This window comes from Bos mutus, chromosome 5 (assembly GCF_027580195.1).
Source record: "Bos mutus isolate GX-2022 chromosome 5, NWIPB_WYAK_1.1, whole genome shotgun sequence".
Taxonomy (NCBI): domain Eukaryota; kingdom Metazoa; phylum Chordata; class Mammalia; order Artiodactyla; family Bovidae; genus Bos; species Bos mutus.
Window position 1 is genome coordinate 107,382,441 of NC_091621.1, and position 26,617 is coordinate 107,409,057.

A 26,617-nucleotide genomic window follows, 5' to 3' on the forward strand; every position below is an offset into this window, starting at 1 on the left:
TTGTCCATGGGGTTGCAAAGAGTTGGACATAGCATGCACATACACATACACACAGAGACTCAGAAAACATCTCTGGAAGGAGAGGCTCTCAGAATAAGGCTAAAGGGAATTTCAGTTCATTTCCATCAACCTTTTTACTTTATAGAGTATGAGGCTGAAGCCAGATGAGGTGTGATTTGTCTAAGGTCACAGGACCCACAGCCAAACTAGTTTCCTAGTTCTGCTCCTTTACCAGCACATGGCTGCCTGACTGCCAAAGCTGGTCTCTTAGAAACCTAAGTTAGTGAATGTTAAAAGTGCCAAAGGAAGGGGGCTACTTAGATATTTGGCAGCTGTGATGAATGCCAGGGGAAAGGGTGCACCCCACCCTATAGGTGAGTGAGGAGGCTCTGGGTGGAGCACGGCCCCCTCTGAAGCCTCTCCTGTCCAGAGTCGTCCAGAACTCTCTGGGACTGGGCTGACCAGAGGGACACGGCCCAAGCAGGGAACAAACAGAGCTTCTATGACATCACTGTTTTTTACATACAAACAACCCACGTGAAAGACCACCCGTTGGTAAGAGTGGCAATTAACAGCTTTGTTTTCAGCTGTTAATTACCCACATCAGAAACAGAAATTGGTACCAACACATATTTTTAGACTCATTCCCCTCCTGCAGCTAGAAGCTGGGAAGCAATGGTAGGAATTATACACGTGAACAAACAACAAAGTTGTTCCTTGCTCTTCTTTCTTAACACTGATGTTTCTAGGATATAATTTAGTAAAAAACTCATTAATTTAGGCTCTGGTCATGGTCATGACCTTTGTTAGCTATATGACCTTCAGAATTCAATAAGTCTTCCTTCTTTTTTAAAAAACTGTTTACTTATTAGGCTGTGTCATGTCTTTGTTGTGGCTTAGTTGTCAGGTGGAATGTGGGATTTTAGTTGCTCAAGCAGGGTTCAAACCTGTGTCCCTTGCATTGGAAGGCAGATTCTTAACCAATGGACTACAAGGGAAGGCCCTCAATAAGCCTTTCTGAGATTAAGATTCTTTATCTGGTTCAGAGTCAGTCAGGAATCAGTGAATGATAGTCTACTGTGTATAGCATACCACGAGTGCTCCTATATATTCTTTCATTTATCCCCATGTTATCTCCATTTTAGACATGAAGAAACCAAAGCTTAGAGAAGACTTCTTTCAGTTGTTAGGTGTTTGTTATATCTGAGTCCCTCACTGGCCCATGGGCCAGGAACTAGGTCTAATTCTTCCCTGTGCTCAAACAAACAGCTCTCCTATTAGATGAAACCCTGAGTCAGGGCTGGTTTCTCTCTTGTCCTTAGATTTAGCTCAGTTTACTGGAAAAAACAATAGGGAATCAAAACCTGGGTTTTAATCTTAGCTCTTGTGACCTTGGGCAAATCTTTCCAAAACTATTTCTTAATCTGTTTAAAAAGAAAAAAATAAGATACTATGATTAGTATCTTCCTCAGAAGATCTGAATTTTTTCTTTTTTGAAAGACTTAGATCTATTCAGATCCCTAACTCAACAGGTCAGCAAAGGTTTATAAATACTTACGTGTGAGGAACTGACCCTGAATACTTTATCTGGCACAGAAAATCCAGCATCTTAGCTCTGTCCATGGCTACTCTGTGTCCTATCTTGTTTTCTTTCCTTATGCATTAATGGTTTATTTTTAACCCATTCCTTATTCTCTTTTCTTCCTATCCAAGGAAGAATTTGAGCCAAAGCATGAATGTGGCCCCTATCAAATCAACACATGTGAGATTTCACAAAATGACAGATCTCAGGGACAGAGGGTGAAGATTTAAGTCTGAGTGGGGGTGTGTACGTGTGAGTGTGAATATGGACAGAAGGTGACTAAGGATGTGAGATATACAATATGCAGGTGTTATTTCCACCATAGTCACTCCAATAAAATTAGGAAATCATATTTATTGATGATAAGAATATCAAAAGAACACCCACTCTCCTCTAAAGGGCTGTGTCATTCTTCTAGGACTAAGGGACAGGGGGCAAGTAAGTGAACTGGCATTGAAGGCAGGGGTTCTAAACCACAGTGGCAGTTTGGGATCTGCCACTAGTCACATTAATTGGTCACTATATACAAATTGTCAACTGTGTAAATAATTTACTTTTAAAAAATATATATTATAGCAGTTATCTCTATAATAATAAAGAAAAATAGATGGAATTAAAGCCAGTGTGTGAGAAACTGCAAACAAGTAGCTTCCTTATCTAACTGATGAACCTGACAGAAATTATAGGAATGTCTTACTTCACACAAAAAAATCATTGGAATATGCAATAAACTCCTGATAAAAAAAATTCTGGGTATGCCCAAAGAAGAGTGTTGCACGTTTAACATTATCTTGAGAGTTATGACAGAAAAGAGGCTGAGTCCCTTTGCCAATCAGACATCTGCCACTACATGCCCCAGGGGTCCCCTGTAACATCAAACCCTTGCTAACAGAATATACTTAAGACAGGGAGGTGAGAGGGAATGGTGACAAAGGTCAGCATTTCAGAGGTATATCCTCTGGGGACTAGAGGGGCACATATCTCTCAGTGAGCAGACATCCATCAGACTTAGGAAAGGGTATGGATTTACCAGGCACGTGCCAGTTGAAAAGACCTCCTACTAACATGGAAACAGTGATAAGTCCAGAGTTGGGTAGAAGCAGCTTCAAGGGCCTCCTGACCTCAGGAAACCAGCTCCCAGCTCCCACCACCTCTGACTGTAGAAATGAGCAAGTGGTCACCTACTAGCAAAATGAGTAGGATGCTGGGGCTGCTCCTAAGTATGTGAAACAGGGCTGCTACGCTGGCGGGAAGGGTGGGCTGCCCGGCAGACGGGACACTGTCCAGCTCCTCATAGCTGCTCTCTTCCCAGGAGAACCAAAGTTCCAGGACATGGTGCCCAAACCTCCTCATCAGCTCTGGATGCAGCAGGAACAACCTGAGCAGGAGCGGATGGTGGGTGTAGACTCGGTGCAGGTCTGGGGTGTCCTCTAGGAATTTTCTGATGGCACCAACCACAGCCTGGAGGCAAAGAATAAAGAGGATAAATACACCTTGTAGAGGGCCAAGAGACTCCAATCCCCAACAAATAGAGACAGCCAAGATGTAACTGGGAAAAAATGTACTGGCTTCTCAGGGGTCCAGGTTATTTTCACTGGCACCCTCCAGCAAAAAGAAAACCTCACTGTGCTTACCTTGTAACAGTGGCCCTCAACTCGGGTGATTTCACTCCCCAAGGGACATGTAAAAATGTCTAGACTGTCTAGATTGTTGACTGTCTTGATTGGGAGAGTGCTAGTGGCACCTAGTGTGAGAAAACAGGAATCCTGCTAAATATCCTGCAATGCACAGAACAGCCTCCCACTGAAAAGACTGTGCAAAATGTCACCAGTGCCATGGCTGAGAAACCCCACTCTATAATGACACTTAGCACAGTGTGTCACAACTGTCAGCGTGGATGTGTCTACCTACCACACTAGACTTCAGCTGTCTGAGGGCACAGGGCCTGGCACAGAAACAGCAAAGAGCAGGTGTGTTAAACCATTTACTAAACCTCTCTCTTCCCTGCTGCACATATAACAAAGCTCAAATTCCTGAGCGTGTTACTCTCCTGATTTTACGCTCCATAGTTTTGACTCTTCACTTGGGTCTTTCATCCATTTTGAGTTCATTTCTGTGTATGATATGAGCTAAGGGTCCAGCTCCATTCTGTTGCATGTAGATATGCAACTGATTCCAACACTATTTATTAAAAAGGCAGTTTTTCCTGTGCTGAATTGTCTTGTTGTTCTTATAAAAATATATGGGTTTATTTTCGGGGTTTTTGTTTGTTTTCAATTTTGACCTGAGGGACCTTAATTCTTCCACCAGAGATGGAACCCAGGTCCCGGCAGTGAAAATGCTGAGTTCTAACCACTGAACAGACAGGGAATCCCCTCTGGGTTTATTTTTGGACTCTCAACTCTATTCGGTTGATCTGGATGTCTCTCCTAGACATATTTAGAACCACACTGTCTTGATTACTCTATCTTTGTAGTAAGTTTGAAATGAAGAAGTGTGAGTCCTCCAAACCTGATCTTCTTTTTCAAAATTATTTTGGCTACTTTGGGTCCCTTTCATTTCCAAATAAATTTTAGGATCAGCTTGTCCATTTCAAGACAAGGAAAAAAAAAAGAAGGCAACTAGAATTTTGATCAAGATTATATTGAATCTATAGAACAATTTGAGTATTGCCATTTAAACACTATTAAGTCTTTTTTCCTAGTTTTCAGTTCAGTTCAGTCTCTCAGTCGTGTCCAGCTCTTTGCGACTTCATGAATTGCAGCACTCCAGGCCTCCCTGTCCATCACCAACTCCCAGAGTTCACCCAAACTCATGTCCATCGAGTCGCTGATGCTATCCAGCCATCTCATCCTCTGTCATCCCCTTCTCCTCCTGCCCCCAATCCCTCCAAGCATCAGAGTCTTCTCCAATGAGTCCAACTCGTCACATGAGGTGCCAGAGTACTGGAGTTTCAGCTTTAGCATCATTCCTTCCAAAGAAATCCCAGGGCTGATCTCCTTTAGAACGGACTGGTTGGATCTCCTTGCAGTCCAAGGGACTCTCGAGAGTCTTCTCCAACACCACAGTTCAAAAGCATCAATTCTTTGGCGCTCAGCTTTCTTCACAGTTCAACTCTCACATCCATACATGACCACTGGAAAAGCCATAGCCTTGACTAGACGGACCTTTGTTGGCAAAGTAATGTCTCTGCTTTTGAATATGCTATCTAGGTTGGTCATAACTTTCCTTCCAAGGAGTAAGCGTCTTTTAATTTCACGGCTGCAATCACCATCTGCAGTGATTTTGGAGCCCCCAAAAATAAAAGACTGACACTGTTTCCACTGTTTCCCCATCTATTTCCCATAAAGTGATGGGACCGGATGCCATGATCTTCATTTTCTGAATGTTGAACTTTAAGCCAACTTTTTCACTCTCCTCTTTCACTTTCATCAAGAGGCTTTTTAGTTCCTCTTCACTTTCTGCCATAAGGGTGGTGTCATCTGCATATCTGACGTTATTGACATTTCTCCTGGCAATCTTGATTCCAGCTTGTGCTTCTTCCAGCCCAGCATTTCTCATGATGTACTCTGCATAGAAGTTAAATAAGCAGGGTGACAATATACAGCCTTGACGTACTCCTTTTCCTATTTGGAACCAGTCTGTTGTTCCATGTCCAGTTCTAACTGTTGTTTCCTGATCTGCATATAGGTTTCTCAAAAGGCAGGTCAGGTGGTCTGGTATTCCCATCTCTTCCAGAATTTTCCACAGTTTATTGTGATCCACACAGTCAAAGGCTTTGGCATAGTCAATAAAGCAGAAATAGACATTTTTCTGGAACTCTCTTGCTTTTTCAATGATCCAGCGGATGTTGGCAATTTGATCTCTGGTTCCTCTGCCTTTTTTAAAACCAGCTTGAACATCTGGAAGTTCACAGTTCATGTATTGCTGAAGCCTGGCTTGGAGAATTTTGAGCATTACTTCACTAGCATGTGAGATGAGTGCAATTGTGCGGTAGTTTGAGCATTCTTTGGCATTGCCTTTCTTTGGGATTGGAATGAAAACTGACCTTTTCGAGTCCTGTGGCCACTGCTGAGTTTTCCAAATTTGCTGACATATTGACTGAAGCACTTTCACAGCATCATCTTTTAGGATTTGAAATAGCTCAATTGGAATTCCATCACCTCCACTAGCTTTGTTCGTAGTGATGCTTCCTAAGGCCCACTTGACTTCACATTCCAGGATTGAGACATTATTAACATATAACATTGTATAAGTTTAAGGTTTCCCTGATAGCTCAGGTATGGGCTTCCCTTGTGGCTCAGCTGGTTAAGAATCCTCCTGCAATGCACAAGACCTGGGTTCAATCCCTGAGTTGGAAAGATCCCCAGGAGAAGGGAACAGCTACCCACTCCAGAACTCCAGCTTGTATAGTCCAGTCACAAACAGTCGGACACGACTGAGGGACTTTCAAGTTTAAGAGATACAACATAATCATCTGATAAATGTATATATTGTGAAATGATTGCTCCAGCCCTAAGAGTTTATAAACAAGCTGGAGGGAGAAAACCTGTAACATATAACCTTATCAAAGTAATCCAAGAGCAGCCTGGCTAACAATGATGTAGGTTTCAGCAATACATTTTGTTTCATAAACTGTTATCTGTAGACATCTCACACCTTTTTCCTCTTGCACAAACCAGAGGCGGTACTAAGAAAACAGCCTTTAACCTAATTGACCTTTATAACTTAGGTTAATTAGGACCTAATTAACTTAGGTCCACAGCATGCAGGATCCTTCTTCTCTAACTAGGGATCAAACCCATACCCCCTTTAGTGGAAGCATGGAGTCTTGACCACTGGACTTTGGGGGAAGTCCTTAAGTCTTGATTTTCTTATCAATAAAATAAAAACAGTAATCTCTACCTCCCAGAACTGATGAGAGAACTGACTAAGTTACACGAGCTCTGTATGTGTCAGCACTTTGTCTCCCTCTAGTCCCCTAACACACACTGTCTCTCTGCCACCCAGCATCTCTATATATACACCAAAACAGTCTTCCGAGGAACCATGATGAAGAGGAGCAGGAGAAGGAGGAAAAGCCCCAGGTGTTTTGGTCCATACCTCATCTAAGGCATCATCTTTGTCCTGGCAGATTGCAAGCAGATAGATAGAAGCTCTGAAGACCACGAGTGGAGGGCGTTCACCCTGGTCCTGCAGAGATAGGAGGAAGCTTTGCACAGCCATGAATAACTTCGTCTTTGAGACAAACCTGTCAACCAAGGACAGTCTGAGTGAAAAAGGCAGAGATGGCTGTCCCGCCTGGCCACACCCTCCCTCTGCCCTTCTGTCCCAGCATGTCCACAGCCTAATGACATCTTGCACAAAGAGGGTGCTGTACATACTTAACAAAGCACTGTCACACATGCACAGCACATAGTTCTCTGCTTTGTGCAAGGATCTGTTAGAGGACAGAGACTCCTCACTCACACCTAGAAGGTAAAGCATCAGGCAGCTGGACCAGCAGTGTTAAAAAGAAGGGTGCTACTTTGGGGGTTCAGGAGGCCCTGCTCTGACGCCAGTTCACCCTTCTCTTCTCATATTTATCACTAAACATTTGTGTGTTCAATGGGCTCCTTTCTGGGGAAGGGAGATTTCTACACTTGTACATGCAAGGAAAATGGGGATGAGGAGGAGACCAACTTCACTACATGTCCTTTTATGCTTTTTAAATTTTCTACCATGGGTATGTCTCACCTATCAGATTAAGACTCTGATAAACATTTTAAAATAGGTAATACTAAATGCAATGTGGTATCCTGGATTGTATCCTAGAACAGAAAAGGGACAGTACACGAAAACTGGTGAAATCTGAATAAAGTTTAGTTAATAGTATTGTACCATCATACATATGGTCAAATGATTTTCAACAAGGGTGCCAACACCATTCAGTGGGGAAAGGACAGTCTTTTCAACAAATGGCACTGGAAAACTGGATTTCCACATACAAAAGAATGAAGTTAGAATCTTACCTAACATGATAGAAAAAAATTAACCCCAAATATAAACACACTTAAATGAAAGACTTAAACCTATAAAAAAAATTTTAGAACAAAACATAAGGCAAAAGTTTCATGACATTGAATTTGGCAATGAATTATTGGTTATGACACCAAAAACACAGGCAATAAAAGAAAAAAATAAACTGGACTTTATGAAAGTTTTAAAAGTTTGTGCATCCAAAACCACTATCAACAGAGTAAAAAGGCAACCCACAGAATGGTAGAAATTATTTGCAAATCTAATAAAGAATAATATCCAGAATATATAGATAACTCCTAAAACTCAATAACAAAAACACTCAAACAATCTGAATCAAAACTAGACAAAAGATTTGAACAGACATTTCTCCAAAGAAGATATACAAATGGCCAACAAGCACATGAAGATGCTCAACAACAAATGACAACAGAAAAAATAGACAAATTTCATCCCCCCAAAATTTCTTTAATTAGATTTAATCAAAATTTAAATTAAAAGACACTTGCTCCTTGAAAGAAAATCTATGACAAACCTAGACAGTGTATTCAAAGCAGAGACATTACTTTGCCAACAAAGGTCTGTATAATCAAAGCTATGGTTTTTCCAGTAGTCATGTATGGTTTTGAGAGTTGGACCATAAAGAAATCTGAGTGCCAGAGAATTGATGCTTTTGAACTGTGGTGTTGGAGAAGACTCTTGAGAGTGCCTTGGACTGCAAGGAGATCACATCAGTCAATCCTAAAGGAAATCAACCTTGATCACTGGAACGACTGATGCTGAAGTTGAAGCTCCAGTACTTTGGCTGCCTGATGTGAAGAACTGACTCATTGGAAAAGACCCTGATGCTGGGAAAGACTGAAGGCAGGAGAAGGGGATGACAGAGGATAAGATGGTTGGATGGTATCACCGACTCAATGGACATGAGTTTGAGCAAGCTGCAGGATTTGGTGATGGACAGGGAAGCCTGGTGTGCTGCCGTCCACGAGGTCACCAAGAGTCGGACATGACTGAGCGACTGGACTGAACAAAATCAAAACCACAATGCAAAAACCACTTCATAACCACTAGGATGGCTATAATCAAAAAGACAGACAAGTCTTGACAAGGACATGGAGAAACCGGAACCCTTGCTCAAACATTGCTGGTGGGGCTGCAGCTCCTCTGGAAAACAGTTTGCAAGTTCCTCAAAATGTTACCCATAGTATTACCATATGACTCCTCAATTCTAAACCTGGTGTATACAGAAAAGGAATAGAAAACAAGTACTCAAACAAACACATGTACACACATATTCACAGCATTACTATTCATAATAACCAAAAGGTAGAAACAGCCCAAATGCCCATCAATGAATGAAGGAATAAACAAACTGTAGTGTATACACACAATGGTATTCAGCCATGAAAAAGAATGAAGTACCAATTCCTGCTGCAAACATTACGTTTACTGGATGAATCTTGAAAACATTATGCTCAGTGGAAGGAGCAGGTGCAAAAGATCACATACATACGACCACATCTACCAGAAATGTTCAGAATAGATAAGTCCATAGAGACAGAATGCAAGTTGCCAGAAGCTGAGCAGAAGGAAAGGGGAGTGACTGCTTAAAGGATAAGAGGCTTTACTTTGGAGTGATGGAAATGTTTTGGAACTAGACAGAGATGGTGGTTGCACAACACTGTGAATATACTCAATGCCACTGAGTTGTCCTCTTTAAAATGGTTAACTTAGCTATGTAAACTTTACCTCAATAATTTTTTAAAAGCTTAATGAAAAATAGTACTTTGATTTTAAATTTTAATAAATTGTATAGTAATTCTTAAAACCAAAGTAAACTAGTGACTTTTTTTTTTTGGTGCATAAACAACACCCTCAGGGATATCAAGGAATTCTCATCAGCATTCGAGGCTCTGTCCTTCACTCCTGAGACTACCTGTCTCTCCAAACTGTGAGCCCCTCAGGAATACATGCCATTTTTCACTTATCTCCATGTCCCCAGTGCTCAGCACCAGGCCTGGAGAGGATGCCTCTGTAAATAGTTATTGAACTGAACCTGGCTACAGATGTAGCTTCCAGAACCAACTGTCAGTCACCAGCTCTGAGCACTGACCTGTCCTCGTGAATGTAGGCCAGGTAGAAGAGGAGCAGGATGCAGTACTGTCTCTGGCGAGCAGCTTCCTCCACGTACTGGCGATCCGACAGGAGAGCAAGGCTTTCAGGGCCCCTGCTGCTTATCTGGGGCAGCCCGTGCTGCAGGAGCTCAGACACTGCACAGAGCTCTGGGGAGGGAACAGGCCGGAGAAAATCACACAAAGGACAGAGGAGAGCAGGTAACGGTCACATGCGTGTCTGTACATACAGAGTACTGCACAGGACAGCAAGGATACACACAGGAGAAAAGGCAATCAGTCTCTTCTCCCTCTCTTAGTCTCTCAGGAAAGACTGAAGGTAACATGTGGAAGGACTTGGATACATTCATCCACTTGACAATGTCCACTGAGTGGCTATTCTAGGCCAGGCTATGACACACAGGCCCTACCTCCTGGCGCTGGCAGCTGGTGGGAAAAAAATAGATAATGAGACAGATAATTGCAGGACATGTGATCAGTGCCATGTTCAAGTGTGGAAGAGAGTGACTCATGCCACCTGCGATGGGGAGGGCAAGCTCAAAGAGGAGGGAACCGTGAACGGTGAACAGAAATCAGGCAGAGAAAGGAGAGAAGAGGTTTGCCAAGCCAGGAAGCAAGGTGTTCAGCAGCCTGGAAGGACAAGAGGACGTCATGTTTAGGGGGCGGCAAGGAGTTCAATGTGACTGGACCATCAGTGAAAAGATGTGGAGTATCAAGGGTTTAGGAACTGGGTGATGTAATTTGTAGGTAGCCTGTGAAAGACCTTGAACAAGGAGTATAGAATGTGGATTTTAACCTGAGGGCAGATTCCTACATTTCTTATGAAACTTCTGTTTCTTACAAGAAAGAACATTTGAATACCAAAAGAATATGAAAGAAAAGGACCTCAAGAGCTTAAGTTTTGAATAAACTCAACTTCATGGAAAATTCACTACATTACCCTACTTTCCAAATTTCACCAGACAGACCAGAGAAAACTCCATCACTGTCAAACAATGCCTGATAGACTGCTGATTGGAGATGACTGCTGAAGGCCAGGGGAGTTGAGATGTTGACATGGGGAGTTGAGACGTCAACTTGGCTTTTGGATAGACCCTCCAGCAGTCGGTGAAGACTGGTTGGAGGATGAGAAACTGAAAGCAGGGGGCCAAGTTAGAGGTCACATGAAAGGGTCCATCCTGCCAATGCAATGCGCCTATAGCCAAGTAGAGCATGAGATGGAATGTGCCACTGAGACATGGCAGCAATCAGGTCAGGTTTCCTAATTCTAAGTTTATTGCTTTTTCCACCAAAGCACACTATGATCATTGTGATCATAACAAAATTAATATCCTTGAGCCTCGCACACCCACCTGCCCTTTCTCCTGAAATGTAAAAGAAAGATGCAGTCTGCATGTAAGTAAGGTTGGCTGCTCTTCCTGGTGCCCCGAGATATAACAAGATATCTGGGTCTCAGGGTCTGAGGAGGCAGAAGTGGGGCTCCTCCTATCCAGTCAAGAGAGAGAACTGGCCAGCAGCAGGGGACTGGTGCTGGTAAGCACAAGAGGCTGCTGTGATGTGGCTGCCACCAGGGCAGAAGTCATCACGCCATTCCCTATGCAGGCCAGACCACACCTGGATAGGCAGAGAGCTGATCTATTATCTCACCTCCCTCCCTAGGAAGCAGCTTATAGGTCCATCGTTCCATGATTCCATGGTTCTTCTGGATAGCTTTAGGCAAAGATTTCTTATTACTGTACTGACTTATGACTCAGCCAATCAGCAAGACATCCAGACACTAAGACACTACCATGGACATCATAAGTGGTCAAACTACAGCATCTTACCTTCTTGGGAAGGTGGTCCTGTCTTCTCTGGAGCTGAGAAGAGGCTGATGCACATGTAGTACAGGAAACTGGAACACACCTGATTCAGGGCTGAGTGACTTAGTGGGAGGAGAGGAAGGCAGAAAAAGAGAGAGGACATTGCTACTCTGGCTGGGACAGCATTATCTCTGCCAGGTACTGAGGCACCACTGCTTTGTACCAGAGACCAAGGAAATTCTAACCATGGCCCTGGTAGAGAAGGTCGAAGGTCTGGAGGTGGCTGTGAAAAGTAAATATGGAACCTGCTGCCCACAGGTGTAACTTAGTCACTTGGCCCATATAGGTATTCACGAAAAATTTCCTGAAAAAAATAAGTCAAAGTGAGCTACTAAGCTCCAAATTAATAAAACATATAAAGAGAATGTGCTCCTGGGTCAGGAAGGGGCTAGCAAGTACTAGAAAAAGGGGAAACTGTTGAACCCAAAATGGGTGATTCAGGAGAATTACAAACATCCAAAACTGTGAATCTGAACCCAGGTGGATCCCTGTATTCTCTCCTGAACATCAGTTGTTCTATCCAGAGATATGGAAGGAGGGCTAGATACTCCACTGAGGTTACCTTGAGGACTGTAGGCAGTAACAAGTGGAATCTGCCAAGCAAATGCAGAAACAGGTAGCAAGTCAGAAATGGGAAGGCTGCTCCAGAAACCTAATGAGAGAGATTAAAGCAGCAACCTCTCTACTCTGTATAAGAGAGCCTCTCCTCTGGAATTGCTGGCCTGGCAGCAAACAGGACATGACCCTCTTGATGGGCACGGCATCAGTTACCCTGTGAGGGCCTCAGCTTCCTGGTCTGTAAAATGAGAGTTAGACAAATGATCTCTAAGAGCCCTTCCAGTTTCGCTGCTAAAAGGTGCCCTTCTGAGTATCGCATGGAATGAGTCTTATCAGAACCAGATAAGTAAAAGCTAGAGAAGCCCATCCACCTCATACCATCAGGTGCTGAGCAATTCTGACACTGTGTCAATCCCTCCACAGTCCTATAACTAAACCACACCAGTCAGAAATTTCCACTTGTCCAGTCAAGAAGGACACTTGGCCCCTTGGGACAATACATACCTCAGGCCACTGCAGAACCTAGCCTTCAGTTCCAGGGCCAGTCGTATGAAGGATGAGGCAGCTTGCAAGAATTGGGAAGAAAGCAGAGAGTGGTTTAAGCCAGGCTTGTTACAGGGATTCCCAAGTCTGAGTGGTACTATTTTTGGAGTCACACAGACCTCGGTTCAAATATGCTCCATCGCTAACTAGTAACGTGACCCTGAGACACTTACCTTCTCTGAGATTCAGTTTCGATATCTATACCTCAAAGCCTGCTGCGAAACTAAGTAAGATATATGTATATAGAAGATCTAACAAATATTTAGCTCAGAGCAAGTGCTGAATAAAAATTCATCTTCTTTTCTGATGAACTTTCCGCATTAGCTGGTGACCTTGGCCCAGTCCCCTGCATTGCCTGACTCTCCCAGTCTCCCCCCTCCCACTCCACCCTGCTTAAAAATGACCACTGTCCTGCCCATCCCGGGGATTCTAGACAAGAGCTACCACTGCCCCAGCTAGTGTTGAGGATAATCTGTATTCTATCCTAGGGCTTTTGGTAGGGAATTAACTTCTCAGAGTTTCACAGCAACTTTCTGAGACAGCAGTTTAACCCATGGCTCTGAACTGGAACCTTCTTGACTCAGAGAAGTATCAATTAATTTGAGAACTGCCTTTAAAGACTTTTGATTGCTGGATGACATATCCTTCCACTCAACACTAGGCAGAGTGTGGATGTTGATTCTGAACGAATGAGTAACCCTCCACCCACAGGTTGTACTCTCTCTGAGTACCCTGAGCAACTGCCTAAGGCGCCAGCCCCCCTTCCAACTTCCATACTTGCTTGCGGCCTACCGAGCTTCTTGGAGAATTTCTCCTTCATGTGAGGGACGATGACAAAAAGGCTGTGCAGAACCGAGAGGAAAACCTCCATCACGGCTGGGTGAGTGGCCTGCTCCCAGTACCTCTGCAAAGAACCAAGAGGGAACGCATAGTCCACTAGGACTGAACCTCTGAAGAAGAAAGAGCATCAGCAAAAACTGCATCATCTAGCAGTAACAGTCTAAATTCTTTCATCTGATGGACACAAAAAAAAGCTCAGAGACCTGAAGTCACAAGCCTACATCCAAGGCTTACATCTGCCACTTAATAAACTGTGCAAGATTCGTTACTGCTCTGGGCATCTACCAAAGAGTAAACCAGGAATAACCACAAGCCCTACCTCCCAGAAACAAATGACATCTCACATGTAAAAAGCACTTTCTAAACTATGCATTATAGTGACATGAATGACACTCATGTTTCTAACATATAATAATACGCTTCACAAACTTCCTTCATGTTTATTTTTCATGTGATCTTTGAATAGAATCACAAGGCAGCCTGACGTGGTAGACAGAGTAGAGAAACTTGGGTTCTATTTCAAGCTTTGCACAAGGTCGCTGTGTGCCCTGGGTCAGTCACCCCCTCCCCTTTCACTGTTTCGGTTCCTCATGTATAAATAGCCAGGGCCTCAGGGATGTGGTTCTTACAGATACTTTTCATTTGGTTTTCAAACCAAGTTTTTTTCCAACTATAAAAGTAATACAAGATCATTAAAGAAAATGTATAAAATGCCAAAAAGTAGAAAGCAAGAATAACACCACAATTCTATAATCTAATTCTAGATCTAGCTCTAATACTTCATAAATCTAGGAGGAAGGCAGAGAAGGGAAAGAAACCAAAGTGAATGGCCCAACTATTACTGTTAGTGTGTGCCAATCAGGGTTGTAACCCATGGTCCCTGAGAGTTACCCTCCTGAAGACCCTGGTGTGCTGGCTCAAAGGCTTCTTCAAGGAAAAGAGGCTCTCCTGTCATAACCAGAGGATGCTCCCCTGCTGCCACCTACTGTTTCCAGTGGGTGTTTTGGAGGTTTCCTTTCCCAACTAACAGACTGTTCATAGGATGTCCAAAACTCAAACAGGACAAGACTCACCCAGGGTCATCCAGGCAGTCAACACTATGGATCCTGCTCTTCCTACCATCTTTGTCTCAAGTCAGCTCAAAACCAGGTCTCTTGAGAGTAGCCATCTCTCATGTTACAGAACTCACATATGTGCTACTTACTGAAACCTAAATTACATTGACTTGCTCTTTGCATGCTTAGTCACTCAGTCATGTCCAACTCTTTTGTGACCCCCCTGGACCACAGCCCACCAGGCTCCTCTGTCCATGGGATTTTTTAGGCAAGAACATCAGCCGTTTTTACTGGGCAGACAAAATACAAAGGTTCAAACCTCAGCACTGTCATATACTTGCTTTACAGCCATAGAAAAATCACTTTTAAGTTGGGGGAAATTATAGGACCTATTTCACAGGGTCAATGGGAGGGTTAAATTAAGTTCTGAATATAAGGCATTTATCACTTCATTAACATGCGCCAAAGAATTGATGCTTTTGATCTGTGGTGCTGGAGAAGACTCTTGAGAGTCCCTTGGACTGCAAGGAGATCCAACCAGTCAGTCCTAAAGGAAATCAGTCCTGAATATTCACAGGAAGTTCCAATACTTTGGTCACCTGATGCGAAGAACTGACTCATTGGAAAAGACCCTGATGCTGGGAAAGATTGAGGGCAGGAGGAGAAGGGAACGACAGAGGATGAGATGGTTGGATGGCATCACTGACTCGATGGACATGAGTTTGAGCAAGCTCTGGAAGTTGGTGATGGACAGGGAGGCCTGGCATGCTGTAGTTCATGGGGTCACAAAGAGTCAGACACTACTGAGCAACTGAACTGAACTGAAACATTACCGATTTATTATTTTATTACTACTACTTTCTACTTTTTAAGAGGCATCTATTAATCTATTGTTTACAAAAAAACACTGTACTGTGATTTTAAAACCAAAGGAAAAGTAGCTGCAAGAACAACACTGCTAAGACCCTCAGGAGATCTAGTTGAGTGTTGAGTCACTGTCCTGTGCCTCTCAGCCTGGCTTGCTTTCACGTCTTTCTCCTCCCCAAGATCCTTGCTGCCCAACCCACCATCACCATGGGGATACACAGGGAGTCACAGGCACTGAGGAGAAATTCTGAGAAGGCCTCCAAGGTGTCTTCTTTCTCAGCACTGGGAGCTGTGAATGGATTCTCCTGGGCTGAAGGCTCCCTCTGGAATTCCATAGCCAACCTGAGAAATAAATATGAGTATATTTACTACTGTCTATGCAACAAGGTCAGATTCATCCTCTTAAAGGGATTTCTGAGTTCAGGGCTCAGGGCAAGCATCCCCACCAGCGGACCTGGAGAAAACTCCGGAGGCCTCAGTGAGGGAGAACCTGGTCTTGGGCGCCCCCTCCAGCTTCGAGCTCCCTGCCCTCTCTCCCATAACACGTGACACTCCGCCCAACTATATGTGTTAATACTTCCCTCAACATACCATGCTGTCTGCTGCTTCACATCTCTTTGCCTTTATGTGTGCTGCTCTATCTGTTTGGAAGGCCTTCCCCAGGTTCGTGACAATGTAACGGATTGCACACATATACACAAAACTGTCTGGGTTCCCAAGAGACTGTGAGCTCCTTTTAGGCAAGAGCTGATCTGTGTTATCTTTCTACTTTCACTATCTAGCATCAGGGCTGGCACAGTAGGTACACAGTAGGTACACAGTAGGTACAACAAATGTTTGTTGATGAGAACTGAATTAATCCAACAAGCAGTCAGTGAACACATGGAGAGCTAGGTTACTTGGGATGAGGCACAAAGCTGAATGAGATACAACTTCATTGCACAGCAACAAAAACTTCACTAGAAGGGAACCTTTAGAGACCTCCTCCACATACTCACTCCAAACTCAAACATCCCCATTCTCCACCCCAGCCAAAGTCCTCTCACTATGCAGCAAAGCATCAGAAATCAAGTGTTGCTTCTAGAACTTCACCCTCTGTCCATTCCTCTCTGTACCCACCCTCCATACTACTACCTCATCAGATCATAAGGAGCTCCTTACCTGCAGGCATTTCTAAATCCCTCCAGAGTGTTCAAGAGGAACTTCCCTCTTCGAAGAATGGCCCTCTCCGAATTTCTGTTGGAGGCATGGCCCTGAAGTGAGAAGGAAAGAGGGAAACTACTAGTCAAGTACATACTCTGTATTCCAGTCTTTGCTTAGAGGACTACAGACCTCTTCCTCCTGCACTGGAGTCTGGCATTCCCACACACCTAACACTTTCCAGGGGGTCTTATGGTTATCCTCAAAAATTCAGACATCTAGTAGCTCCTTTAAAAAAATGGTACAAAGGGGAACCTTAACCCCTTGTCTCCCCATGAAGCACAGGACTGGTTCTTGTTCTATTATATGCAGAAAGCTGTCACAGGCTAGTCGACATTAGCCTCACTGGCTGTAACACCCATATTAGTTGCTCCAAAACACACAAATTCCCCCACCGTATCATGTGCAAAGAGCTTAGTTTCCAAAGTTAATAAAGCACTCATATTAATAATATTTCCTCTGATATTTTAAGCTTGCTGCTGCTGCTAAGTCACTTCAGTCATGTCCGACTCTGTGGGACCCCAGAGACGGCAGCCCACCAGGCTCCCCCGTCCTTGGGATTCTCCAGGCAAGAACACTGGAGTGGGTTACCATTACCTTCTCCAATGCGTGAAAGTGAAAAGTGAAAGTGAAGTCGCTCAGTCGTGTCCGACTCTTCGAGACCCCATGGACTGCAGCCCACCAGGCTCCTCCATCCATGGGATTTTCCAGGCAAGAGTACTGGAGTGGGGTGTCATCACCTTCTCCGATTGGACCACTAAAAGCTAACAATTATGACACACTGCACACTCGTCAGATTCTAAGATTCTAGTGAATCCAGCCTTAAATAATTTTGTGAGCATGTTTACCATACCCACTTGGATGATATAAAAGACAAAGCATGTAGTAGGCCCTGGGATTTACTACCCAAACTCAGGTCCTTGCTACTTTGGACCTAAGAGAAAAACTGCTTAACCCCTGTGGCTTTGGTTTCCTAATGAGGATAACAATCATTAAGCCTCACAGCTCTGCAGTTATGGTAAAAAAAAAATAACATCTTGTTGTAGGTGTGTGTGCATGAGAAAAAGCTACAAAGTGGCATATAAAGATAATGCAATGTACTAATTATCTTCTAAAAACACAGAACAGCATGATCTCCAGAAGCAGCAGCTGCTGTGCACTGACCAGGGGCCTCCAGTTCAGCGGCGTCTGGGACAGATCTGCACATCGGCTCAGCATGGCTTTGACCAAGCCCTGCAGCTCCTTGTACAGCACAGGTAGCGCACTCTGATGATCCTTCCTGCATGCAGGGAGACAAAGGTAGGCCTGTGGTGAGGTCAGGGTACCCCAAGATAGCCCCAGGTTCTCAGGCAATGAGGGGGCATATGGTGGATCCGAACTTGGGTCCAGGAACTGATCTGACAAAAATCCCAGGTCCAGCACTTGTCTGCTGCGTGACTTTATGCACATTCCTCATCCTCTCCAGCCCTCAGTTTCCTCATCTAGTAAGTGAAAGGTAACAGTACTGTCCTCATAGAATTATGCTGAGGACCAAATTGGATAATGTATGCAAAGAACTCAGGACAGTGCTTACTAGATAGTAAGTCCTTACAAATGACAGCTATGACTATGACTGGGCTTCCCAGGTGGCACCAGTGGTAAAGAACCCACTTGCCAATACAGGAGATGTAAGAGATGTGGATTCAATCCCTAGGTAGGGAAGATCCCCTGGAGGAGGGCATGGCAACCCACTCCAGTATTCTTGTCTGGAGAATCCCCATGAACAGAGGAGCCTGGCAGGCTACAGTCCATAGGGTTGCATAGAGTCACACACGACTGAAGTGACTTAGCACACATGCACGCACACACATGACTATGGTTATTGTTATTAAGGATACAGAGGGTTTTCTCACTGAAAAAGACCTCCCAATTAAAGAAGTACTACCTAGAACAGAAGGTATATCAAGAGATGTATATGGCCACTGTTCTCAAATAACTGATAAGCTCTCTTATTTTTTCAATTAATTTATTTTAATTGGAGGATAATTGCTATACAGTATCATCTGAGTGAACTCCAGGAGTTGGTGAGGGACAGGGAGGCCTGGTGTGCTGCAATTCATGGGGTCGCAAAGAGTCAGACACGACTGAGCGACTGATCTGATCTGATCATGATGGTTTTTGCCATACACCAACATGAATCAGTCACAGGTATACATGTGTCCTCTCATCCTGAACCCCCTTCCCACTTCCCTCCCCACCCTATCCCAAGCTCTCTTAGAGAAGAGAAATCAAATTTGATTTCTGCTACCTTGATGAGGAAAATCATGATCAATAGGTAAATGTTATCAAGGACCCAGATTTTATTTAAGGAATGAATATAAGGAAGAACTTTCTAAGAGTCAAAACGCTATAGAGGCACACAACACTGTAAACTAACTATAGGTCAATAAAATTTTTTTAGAGCTGAAAAAATCTCTATAGAGGTAGACAAGAGTATCTAGGAGGAAGTGAGCTCTCTTGGAGATTATAAACAGAGACTGGAAACTATGTTTGGAGAATCAATTAATATGAGAATGTGCAACAATGTGAAAAGTAATACTTAGCGTCTCATATTTGTATAGACTCAGAGGAGGCAAGAGTCATGATTAGTCTAAATGTGAGCTCCAAGAGGCCAGGGGCCAGTTCTGCCTTTTCACTTTACCTAACAGAACTAGATGCATTGTAAATTGATGCTAAATAAAAAAAAAAAGTTAAAGAAATGAAGGACTGACTACTTGACAGGGTATAGTTTGCTGTATTGATTTCCTAGAAATGCTATGATAAGTTACCATAAACTGTGTTGCTTAAAACAACAGAAATTTATCCTCACATTCTGGGGGCTAGAAGTCTGCAGTCAAGGTGTCAGCCCCTCCAAAGGCTCTAGGGAAGAATCCTGCCTTGCTTCTTAGCTTCTGGTGGTTGCTGGCAATCCTCATCATTCGCTGGCTTATAGATGCATGATTCCAATTTCTGCCTCAGTCTTCACATGGCCCTCTGTGTGTACCTGTGTCCAAACTCCCTTCTCCTTCTAAGGGCATCAGCCACTGGATTCAGGAGCCCACACTGTATGGCCTCATCTTAACTCAATTGTATCTACAAAGGCCCTATTTCCAAACAAGGGCATGGATTTTAGAGGGATGCTAATTCAACCCAATGCAGTAACTAAGAAGAAACCTATGTTAACCCTCATCTCTGGGCTGTTTTTGAACTCTGAGAGCAATCTGTTGGGCCTTCTAATTGCTCAGTTAACCGTATATAGTGAAGGCTTGATTTCCCCTTTCCCTTCTGGAAGCTCTTTCATTTTTTTTTCCCCCTTTTTAGACTTTATTTTTTACAACAGTTTTAGATTTACAGAAACAAATACAGTAGATAGTGCAGTGTTCCCATACTCCCCCAGCCCTACTGCAATTTCCCCTACTATTAACACACTGCATTAGTGTGGCACATCTGTTACAATTAGTGAACAATATTGAATGGAAGCTCTAACTTTCTATCCTACATTGATAGCCAAGCTCTGGCTCTGCCATCTTTAAATTCTTTCAACAGTTCTCACTCCTCATTCCCTCTTCTGGTTGGGCTTCCCAGAGACCTTCTGAAACACTCCACCTCAGAGGGACCACCTCACTAAACATTCAGGAAAATTAAAGTCAAAAATAAAAGCATCTAAGGATTAATAACCTTATAATTAAATACCTTATATTAACTTTATAAATATAAACTTATATTAATAATCTTAATAACCTAATAAGCCCCCTACCCATAATTCTCCATAATTCTGATCCAACCAGCTTTCTGGCTTCTTCAAGTATTACTTACCCTCACACAACCTGCTGGCCAGACTGACTACGGTACCCTCAGTAATCCCTAAATTTTCCCACCCACATGTTTTGACCAATCCTAGTCCTTCCACAAATCTATCTCTCTCATCCCTTGTGTATGTATATGTTAGTATACAAAATAAAATTAACATTTATAATGTTAATAATATAAGGTTATTAATCCTTTGTAACACCTTGGACTGTAGCCCACCAGGCTCCTCTGTCTATGGGATTCTCCAGGCAAGAATACTGGAGTGGGTAGCCATTCCCTTCTCCAGGGGATCTTCCCAACCCAGAGATCAAAACTGGGTTTCCTGCACTGCAGGCAGATTCTTTACCATCTGAGCCACCAGGGAAGCCCACGTAGCACAGCTCAAACCCTGCCTCCTGCCTGAAAGGTGCTATCAGTCCCCCATAACACTGACCTCCTGGGAGACTTGCAGCTCTGCCTGGGAACTTCTGATTGACTCTTGCTCTTACTCTAGGCCTTTGTTACCCTGCTGTTTTACTCATCTCACTCTTGTTAGGATTCATGCCCCAGATTTAGACATTCAAATCCAGGAAAGGACAAAAGGGGAAAAGAGACAATCTGAAGCCATTATAATATAAATGCTATTCTTCAATTTTTAGAAGCAATTTTATGCAAGTGACAAAGACTTAATTATGGTTACAGATGAGACTATAAATGTTAACAACCTTTACAATATAAATTAAAAGTACAATACAAAATTAAAGGTACAGCTGATATTGAGAAGTAGAAGGTAAAGAGAAAGCTAAGGAAGAGTTGGGGTGCGAATATACCTAGCTAACCAAGTAGGGTGTTAAGAGATACTGCCTTAAGTTGAGGGAACAAGAAATACAAGTTTTAAGCATATTATTTAAAAGCTTGAAAACAAAATATTAACTAGTAAAAATGTCAAGGAAATGTAGAGAAGGCAAAACAGCTAAGTCTTGGTCTTTCCTATTGGTAAGTCAATGAAATGTTCTAAATGGACAAAGAAATAGCATTGCACTCATATTGTTTAGAGTTAGGGAAATAAGTCACCAGAACTTAATGAAGACAAAATGAGTTAAAATTAGTTTCCTTTAGAAAGTAGGAACAGAGGACTTTTTCTTTTCATTATAAAACTTGTGCATGTTTTATTTTTTATTGCTTAAATATATTACTTTGTTAGATTTTTAAAAGGGAGAATGTAGAAACAAAGTAAAATTTTCTATATAAGTAAATATTGGTTTCCTCCATTAGTTTTTTCAAGATCAAGCACCTTACTAAGGAATGATTTCCCATTTGACCCTAGGCTCATTTAGTCTCACCATCCATTTTAACATCATTCATATACTGACTATTAGGAGTGAGATATATAGCAGTTTAAAAAAAAAATGACATGATCTCTTAATTCTTGGAGATCATGTTATATTGTGGAGAAGACACAAAACAGATGAATAAACAAGAACTTTCAAGTAGGTGCTGCAATAGCCAAATGGGTCAGTTAGGAAAGGATACTCTGAATGAGACCTCAATGATGGAAAGAGGCCAGTCATGCAAAGATTTAAGGGGAACAGTATTTTAGGCAAAAGGAAAAATTAGTAGAAAGGAAGTGGGAGCAAAGTCCAGACTAAAAAAAAAAGACTGAGTTTCAAAAAGTTATATCCACAAAATAAATACAGAATAAAATCCTATTTTAAAAGACATGCAAAGAATCGGAAGGAACTCTTCCAAATTAAAATATGAAAGTAGAAGTAAAATACTCAATAGTAGGGTTGAAAAATAAAGTCAAGAAAATCTCCTGGAAACTAGTACATAATGACAAAAAGATGAAAAACTGTCAGACAAAGAAAATAAACAAAAGAAAAAAAATCAGATGACCAATCCAGGATGCCCAACATCCAAATGGCAGTTTCATAAAGGCAGAACAGAGTAAGCAGAATAATGGAAAGAAATAATTCAACGAAATTTCCCTGACCTAAAGGACAAGTATCCTCTGGAAGCTACTCTGGCCTTGACAGGTCTTTGGGTACACGCAGAGGTGGAAAGTTCAGTCTGTCTGGGTCTCTCACCTCAGAAAGGCAGAAATGGCCTTCAGTGCCTCAGCAGCCACCTCCAGCACAGGGCTGCTCACTGCCTCTCGGAGGGCACGGCCAGCATCTCTGCACATGGCTGAGCTTGTGAACAGCTTGATCTCTTCTGGCTGCCTGAGAAATTATAAATGAAGAATAAGCGTGTGGATTCCTATCACTGACCCCATCAGGAATAAATACCTCCAGTTCTTTGCTTCTCCAGTCTGGCCCCTGCAGGCTTGATGCTCCGCCACTTAGCTCACCGAGTCAGGATCTCAGCAAAGAGCAGCAGGCCCTGCTTGTGCAGCTCGGTGTTGTTCATCCTCAGGTTTCCCTGTAGGCTCCTCACCACCGACTCGATCCCTACCTCAAAATGACACAGCAGAGGCCAGGGATCAGTGCCCAGTAGTCTCCTTCCTGCCTTCCCAGGAGAGGGGAGAGGCTCTGGACAGCACACAGTTGCTGGCAGCCCTCCTGGAGCAGTCCTGACAAGTTGAGCTGATGGGACAGGGCTGTGAGATCTTTGAGGGCAGGCCCTTGTATGATTCACCTCTGTCTCCCCAAACCCAGCACAACCCACAGCACAGGCCCTGGCATTTGAGGTATTTTGTCAATGCCTACTGGCTGGGCTACTATACCTTCTCTACTACATACACTCCCATTTCTCCTCAAAGAATCAGCGCAGACCTCCACTCTCCAGGAAGCCTTCTCTGGTCCACTCAGGCAGAGGTATGGGCCTCCTCTGGCCTCCTACACCTCTTGTCCATCCCCTCGAGCATAACCCTAACCACCTTGTTTATATCTCCCTCCCCTTCCAGAGGACAGGGACCATGTTATATGTCCCTGTTATATTTTATATGTCCCATGTTATATGTCTAAATCTCTAGCTCCCAGCCTGATGCCTGGCATAGCATAGGAACACAGAATATGAATTGAATGTGCCCAGTCTAAAAATCTAGATGTGATATAAAAAGTTCCAGACAAGGAAGGTATCACCAGGAAAGAAGAAGGGATAGTTTCAACAAAACTTTGAAAGGTTAAATCAAAGTTGGGGGACTAATTAGATGGGGAGATTTCACAGGAAGACTACTCCAAGGCTGAGTAAGGTTGTTCTTGAGGTACAACAGGAATTCATCTCGTGGCTGACAGGAGTGTCCTTTTCTCGCTAAACATATACTTCCGCCAATTAATGGAGAGCAGAACTGTTTGGATATCACTGCTTGCCTGTGGAATCTGGTGACAAGTTGGGGCTGATGGAAATGACCAGACCAGCACCTTCCTCCAAAGTACAGGCCAGCCTGCCCATCACTGCTGCTGCCACCTAACTTCAAGGTGCTGTCCACCCAAGCCAGAGCTAGTGCAGGACCCACAGTACCAACCATACACCGTGTGGCACTTGGAAAAGAAGAGTGGCTCTTCTGCCAGGAGTATCAAACAGTTGTAGCAGGACCAGACGAGCACTTCACTGGAAGAGGAAAGATGCTCAAAGAGGAACTCTGGCCAGGGAGAGAGGGAGGAAGCAATATGAAAACTGTGTGATAATGCTCCCTTAACTAATACTAGGGTTTAGATTTATTAAGCATCTCATACCTGTCACTTCATCTGTTCATACACCCTCGCCCTAAGACATGATCATTAATTCACACATAAACCTGGAAAATGCCCTCTAGCTTATTGTCTAACTTCTTCTTTTTACAGATGGGGAAACTGAGGTCCAGAGAGAGACAGCTGGTGGTAGAAGAGGGACTAGAACCTAGGTCCCCTGATTCTCAGGATGGGCAGCAACATGATGCAGAGAAAAGAGGTTTTAGAGCCAGAGAGCCTTGATTTTGTATCCCTTCTCTGCCAATGCCGAACCTTGTTGATTTAAACCAGCTGTTTCCCTTCTCTAACTTCCCTGGTGGCTCGGACGGTCAAGCGTCTGCCTGCAACGCGGGAGACCCGGGTTTGATCCCTGGGTTGGGAAGATCTCCTGGAGAAGGAAATGGCAACCCACTCCAGTATTCTTGCCTGGAGAATCCCACAGATGGAGGAGCCTGGCAGGCTACAGTCCATGGAGTCGCAAAGAGTCAGACATGACTGAGCGGCTTCACTCGCTCACTTTCCCTTCTCTGGTTCAATTTCCTTATTCATAAAATAGCAAAGATGAGGACCTAAATGTGGCAACATTTACAATGCACCTCAGGGCATATTTCCTGGCTCATCACAAACTTTCAAGACACATTAATTCCTTTTTTTTTTTTTCCCTTTTTTTTTTTTCTATTCTATTTTTTTTTTTTTCTTTTTCTAAGATTCTTCTTTTACTTTATGTCCTCAGACCTTTAATTCCTTTTTTTCTACAGGTCTTTCTACTACCCCACACTAGATGTTTATTTCTAGATGGTTTATTCCTAGACTGGTCTAAAAATCAGTAACAAATTGTTCAAGGTCAGTTAGAAATCTGTCGAAAGAGGATTCAGATTTCCTGAGGTGTATTTCCTAGACTCTGTCATATATAATGAATATGCCACCAGCTGGTCCCTTCAGTATGCATAACAAAGAATCCCAACAGAACTGCTGCTGCCGCTGCTACGTGAAAATCTCCAGTCAGAATTCTGGGGTTCTCAGAGGAGAAAGTTAGAAGGGGACTCCCACCTGGGATATCAGCGTGGATGAAGGCCAGGGCGTGCTTCGCTGGTGAGTGGACTAATACTGCAGTTATACATTGGGCACTGGCCACCTGCAGGGTCTCATCTCTGGAGAGAAGAAGCTGGAGAAACAGGCAGCAAAATGTGCCAGTTACAACACAGACAGGACCAGAGGGAGGCACCTAGGTGCCTCAGGGCAAGAGCCTGATTGTCTCTGAATCCCTCCCACACTACTGGCACCAGGTGTAATCATGATACTCAAGGAGAACAGCTGTGGATTATGGAAAAGAGTCTCTATGAACAGAAGCAGGTGTGAAATAGAACAAAAGAACACAGTGGCATTCCAAGAACACTAAACCTGTCCCCAAGAATGCTCTGGCCTTCACTGCCAAAAGTATTTTCACAGCCCTCGTCCAGTTTTGATGTTTGTAACAAACCTGGGATGTGTCAAGGCAAGGTTCTACTATTAGCCTCACTTTACAGAGTGTGCAGGAAAGAGTTAATACTGCAGACCTGAGACTGTACCCTTAGAAAGTCCTGTCTGCACTGAGTCTGGGAAGCTGAATTTCAGGAGGGTTCCCAATTCTCCCAGAACTGATAAGAGTGGCTCATTGTTACTAAACCATTTGTTCAAGCAATGCAGTTTATGCTGCACACCTGCTTTCTTTCTGGGAATCTGGGATTTTGGTATGTGCTAGGCAAGAGGATACCTACATAATCAGATAGCTCCCAATTAAAACCTTGGGCACTGAGCCTCTAAAGAGCTTTCCTGCTAAACATTTCATACATGCTGTCACAGTTCATTGGCAGAGGAATAGAGTGCATCTGGTATGACCCCACTAGGAGAGGACTCTTGGAAACTTGTGCCTGGTTTTCCCCTAGACCTCATCCCATACACCTTTCCCTTTTCTGATTTTGCTTGGTATTCTTTTGCTGTAATAGATCACGGCTGTGGATATAACTGTACACTGAATCCTGTGAGTCTTCCTAGTGAGTCACTGAACCTAGAGTGGTCTCGGGGACCCTTAACACACAGAGGAAGGAACGAAAGCTCATTAAAGTTAAGTTACCTATGCTAGGCCACACAGCTCGTAAGTGGCAAAGCTCAGGCAGACACTCAGGTCAGCCACATCCAAATCTAGGAGTCTTTCCACAACTGAGATGCCTCCCTCATCAAAATTTTAAATCAGGTTACTCCTCTAATTAAAATATTTCAATGAATTTCCATTGAACTCTGAATAACATCCAAACTCCTACTAGACACCATAGCTATTAGGAGTCCCTAAAACACTTTCCATGGGGTTGCAGAGGGTCGGATATGACTGAGTGACAGAATTGAACTGAACAACACTTTCAGAAATCAAGGAAAGAGTTAAATGCAACCAGAGATTTTAAGTATAGAAGAAACTGGCCTTCTGGGGGGGAAATGACAAGCAAAA

The 26,617-nt window shown here is 43.3% G+C and overlaps 1 protein-coding gene across 1 annotated transcript in view; it reads right to left on the reverse strand.

Moving 5' to 3' along the window:
- The window catches only part of MEI1 (meiotic double-stranded break formation protein 1), a 57,114-nt gene that overhangs the window by 18,989 nt on the left and 11,508 nt on the right, over positions 1–26,617 (reverse strand). The window contains exons 8-20 of the mRNA XM_005909442.3: positions 25,186–25,300; positions 23,931–24,047; positions 22,815–22,914; positions 22,552–22,686; positions 17,822–17,936; positions 16,619–16,710; positions 15,658–15,799; positions 13,488–13,599; positions 12,657–12,717; positions 11,559–11,656; positions 9,714–9,882; positions 6,686–6,833; positions 2,768–3,043 (exon numbers count right to left, since the gene is read on the reverse strand). Coding sequence (XP_005909504.1) covers positions 2,768–3,043; positions 6,686–6,833; positions 9,714–9,882; positions 11,559–11,656; positions 12,657–12,717; positions 13,488–13,599; positions 15,658–15,799; positions 16,619–16,710; positions 17,822–17,936; positions 22,552–22,686; positions 22,815–22,914; positions 23,931–24,047; positions 25,186–25,300 — 1,680 coding nt within the window. The remainder of the gene's footprint in view (positions 1–2,767; positions 3,044–6,685; positions 6,834–9,713; positions 9,883–11,558; positions 11,657–12,656; positions 12,718–13,487; positions 13,600–15,657; positions 15,800–16,618; positions 16,711–17,821; positions 17,937–22,551; positions 22,687–22,814; positions 22,915–23,930; positions 24,048–25,185; positions 25,301–26,617) is intronic.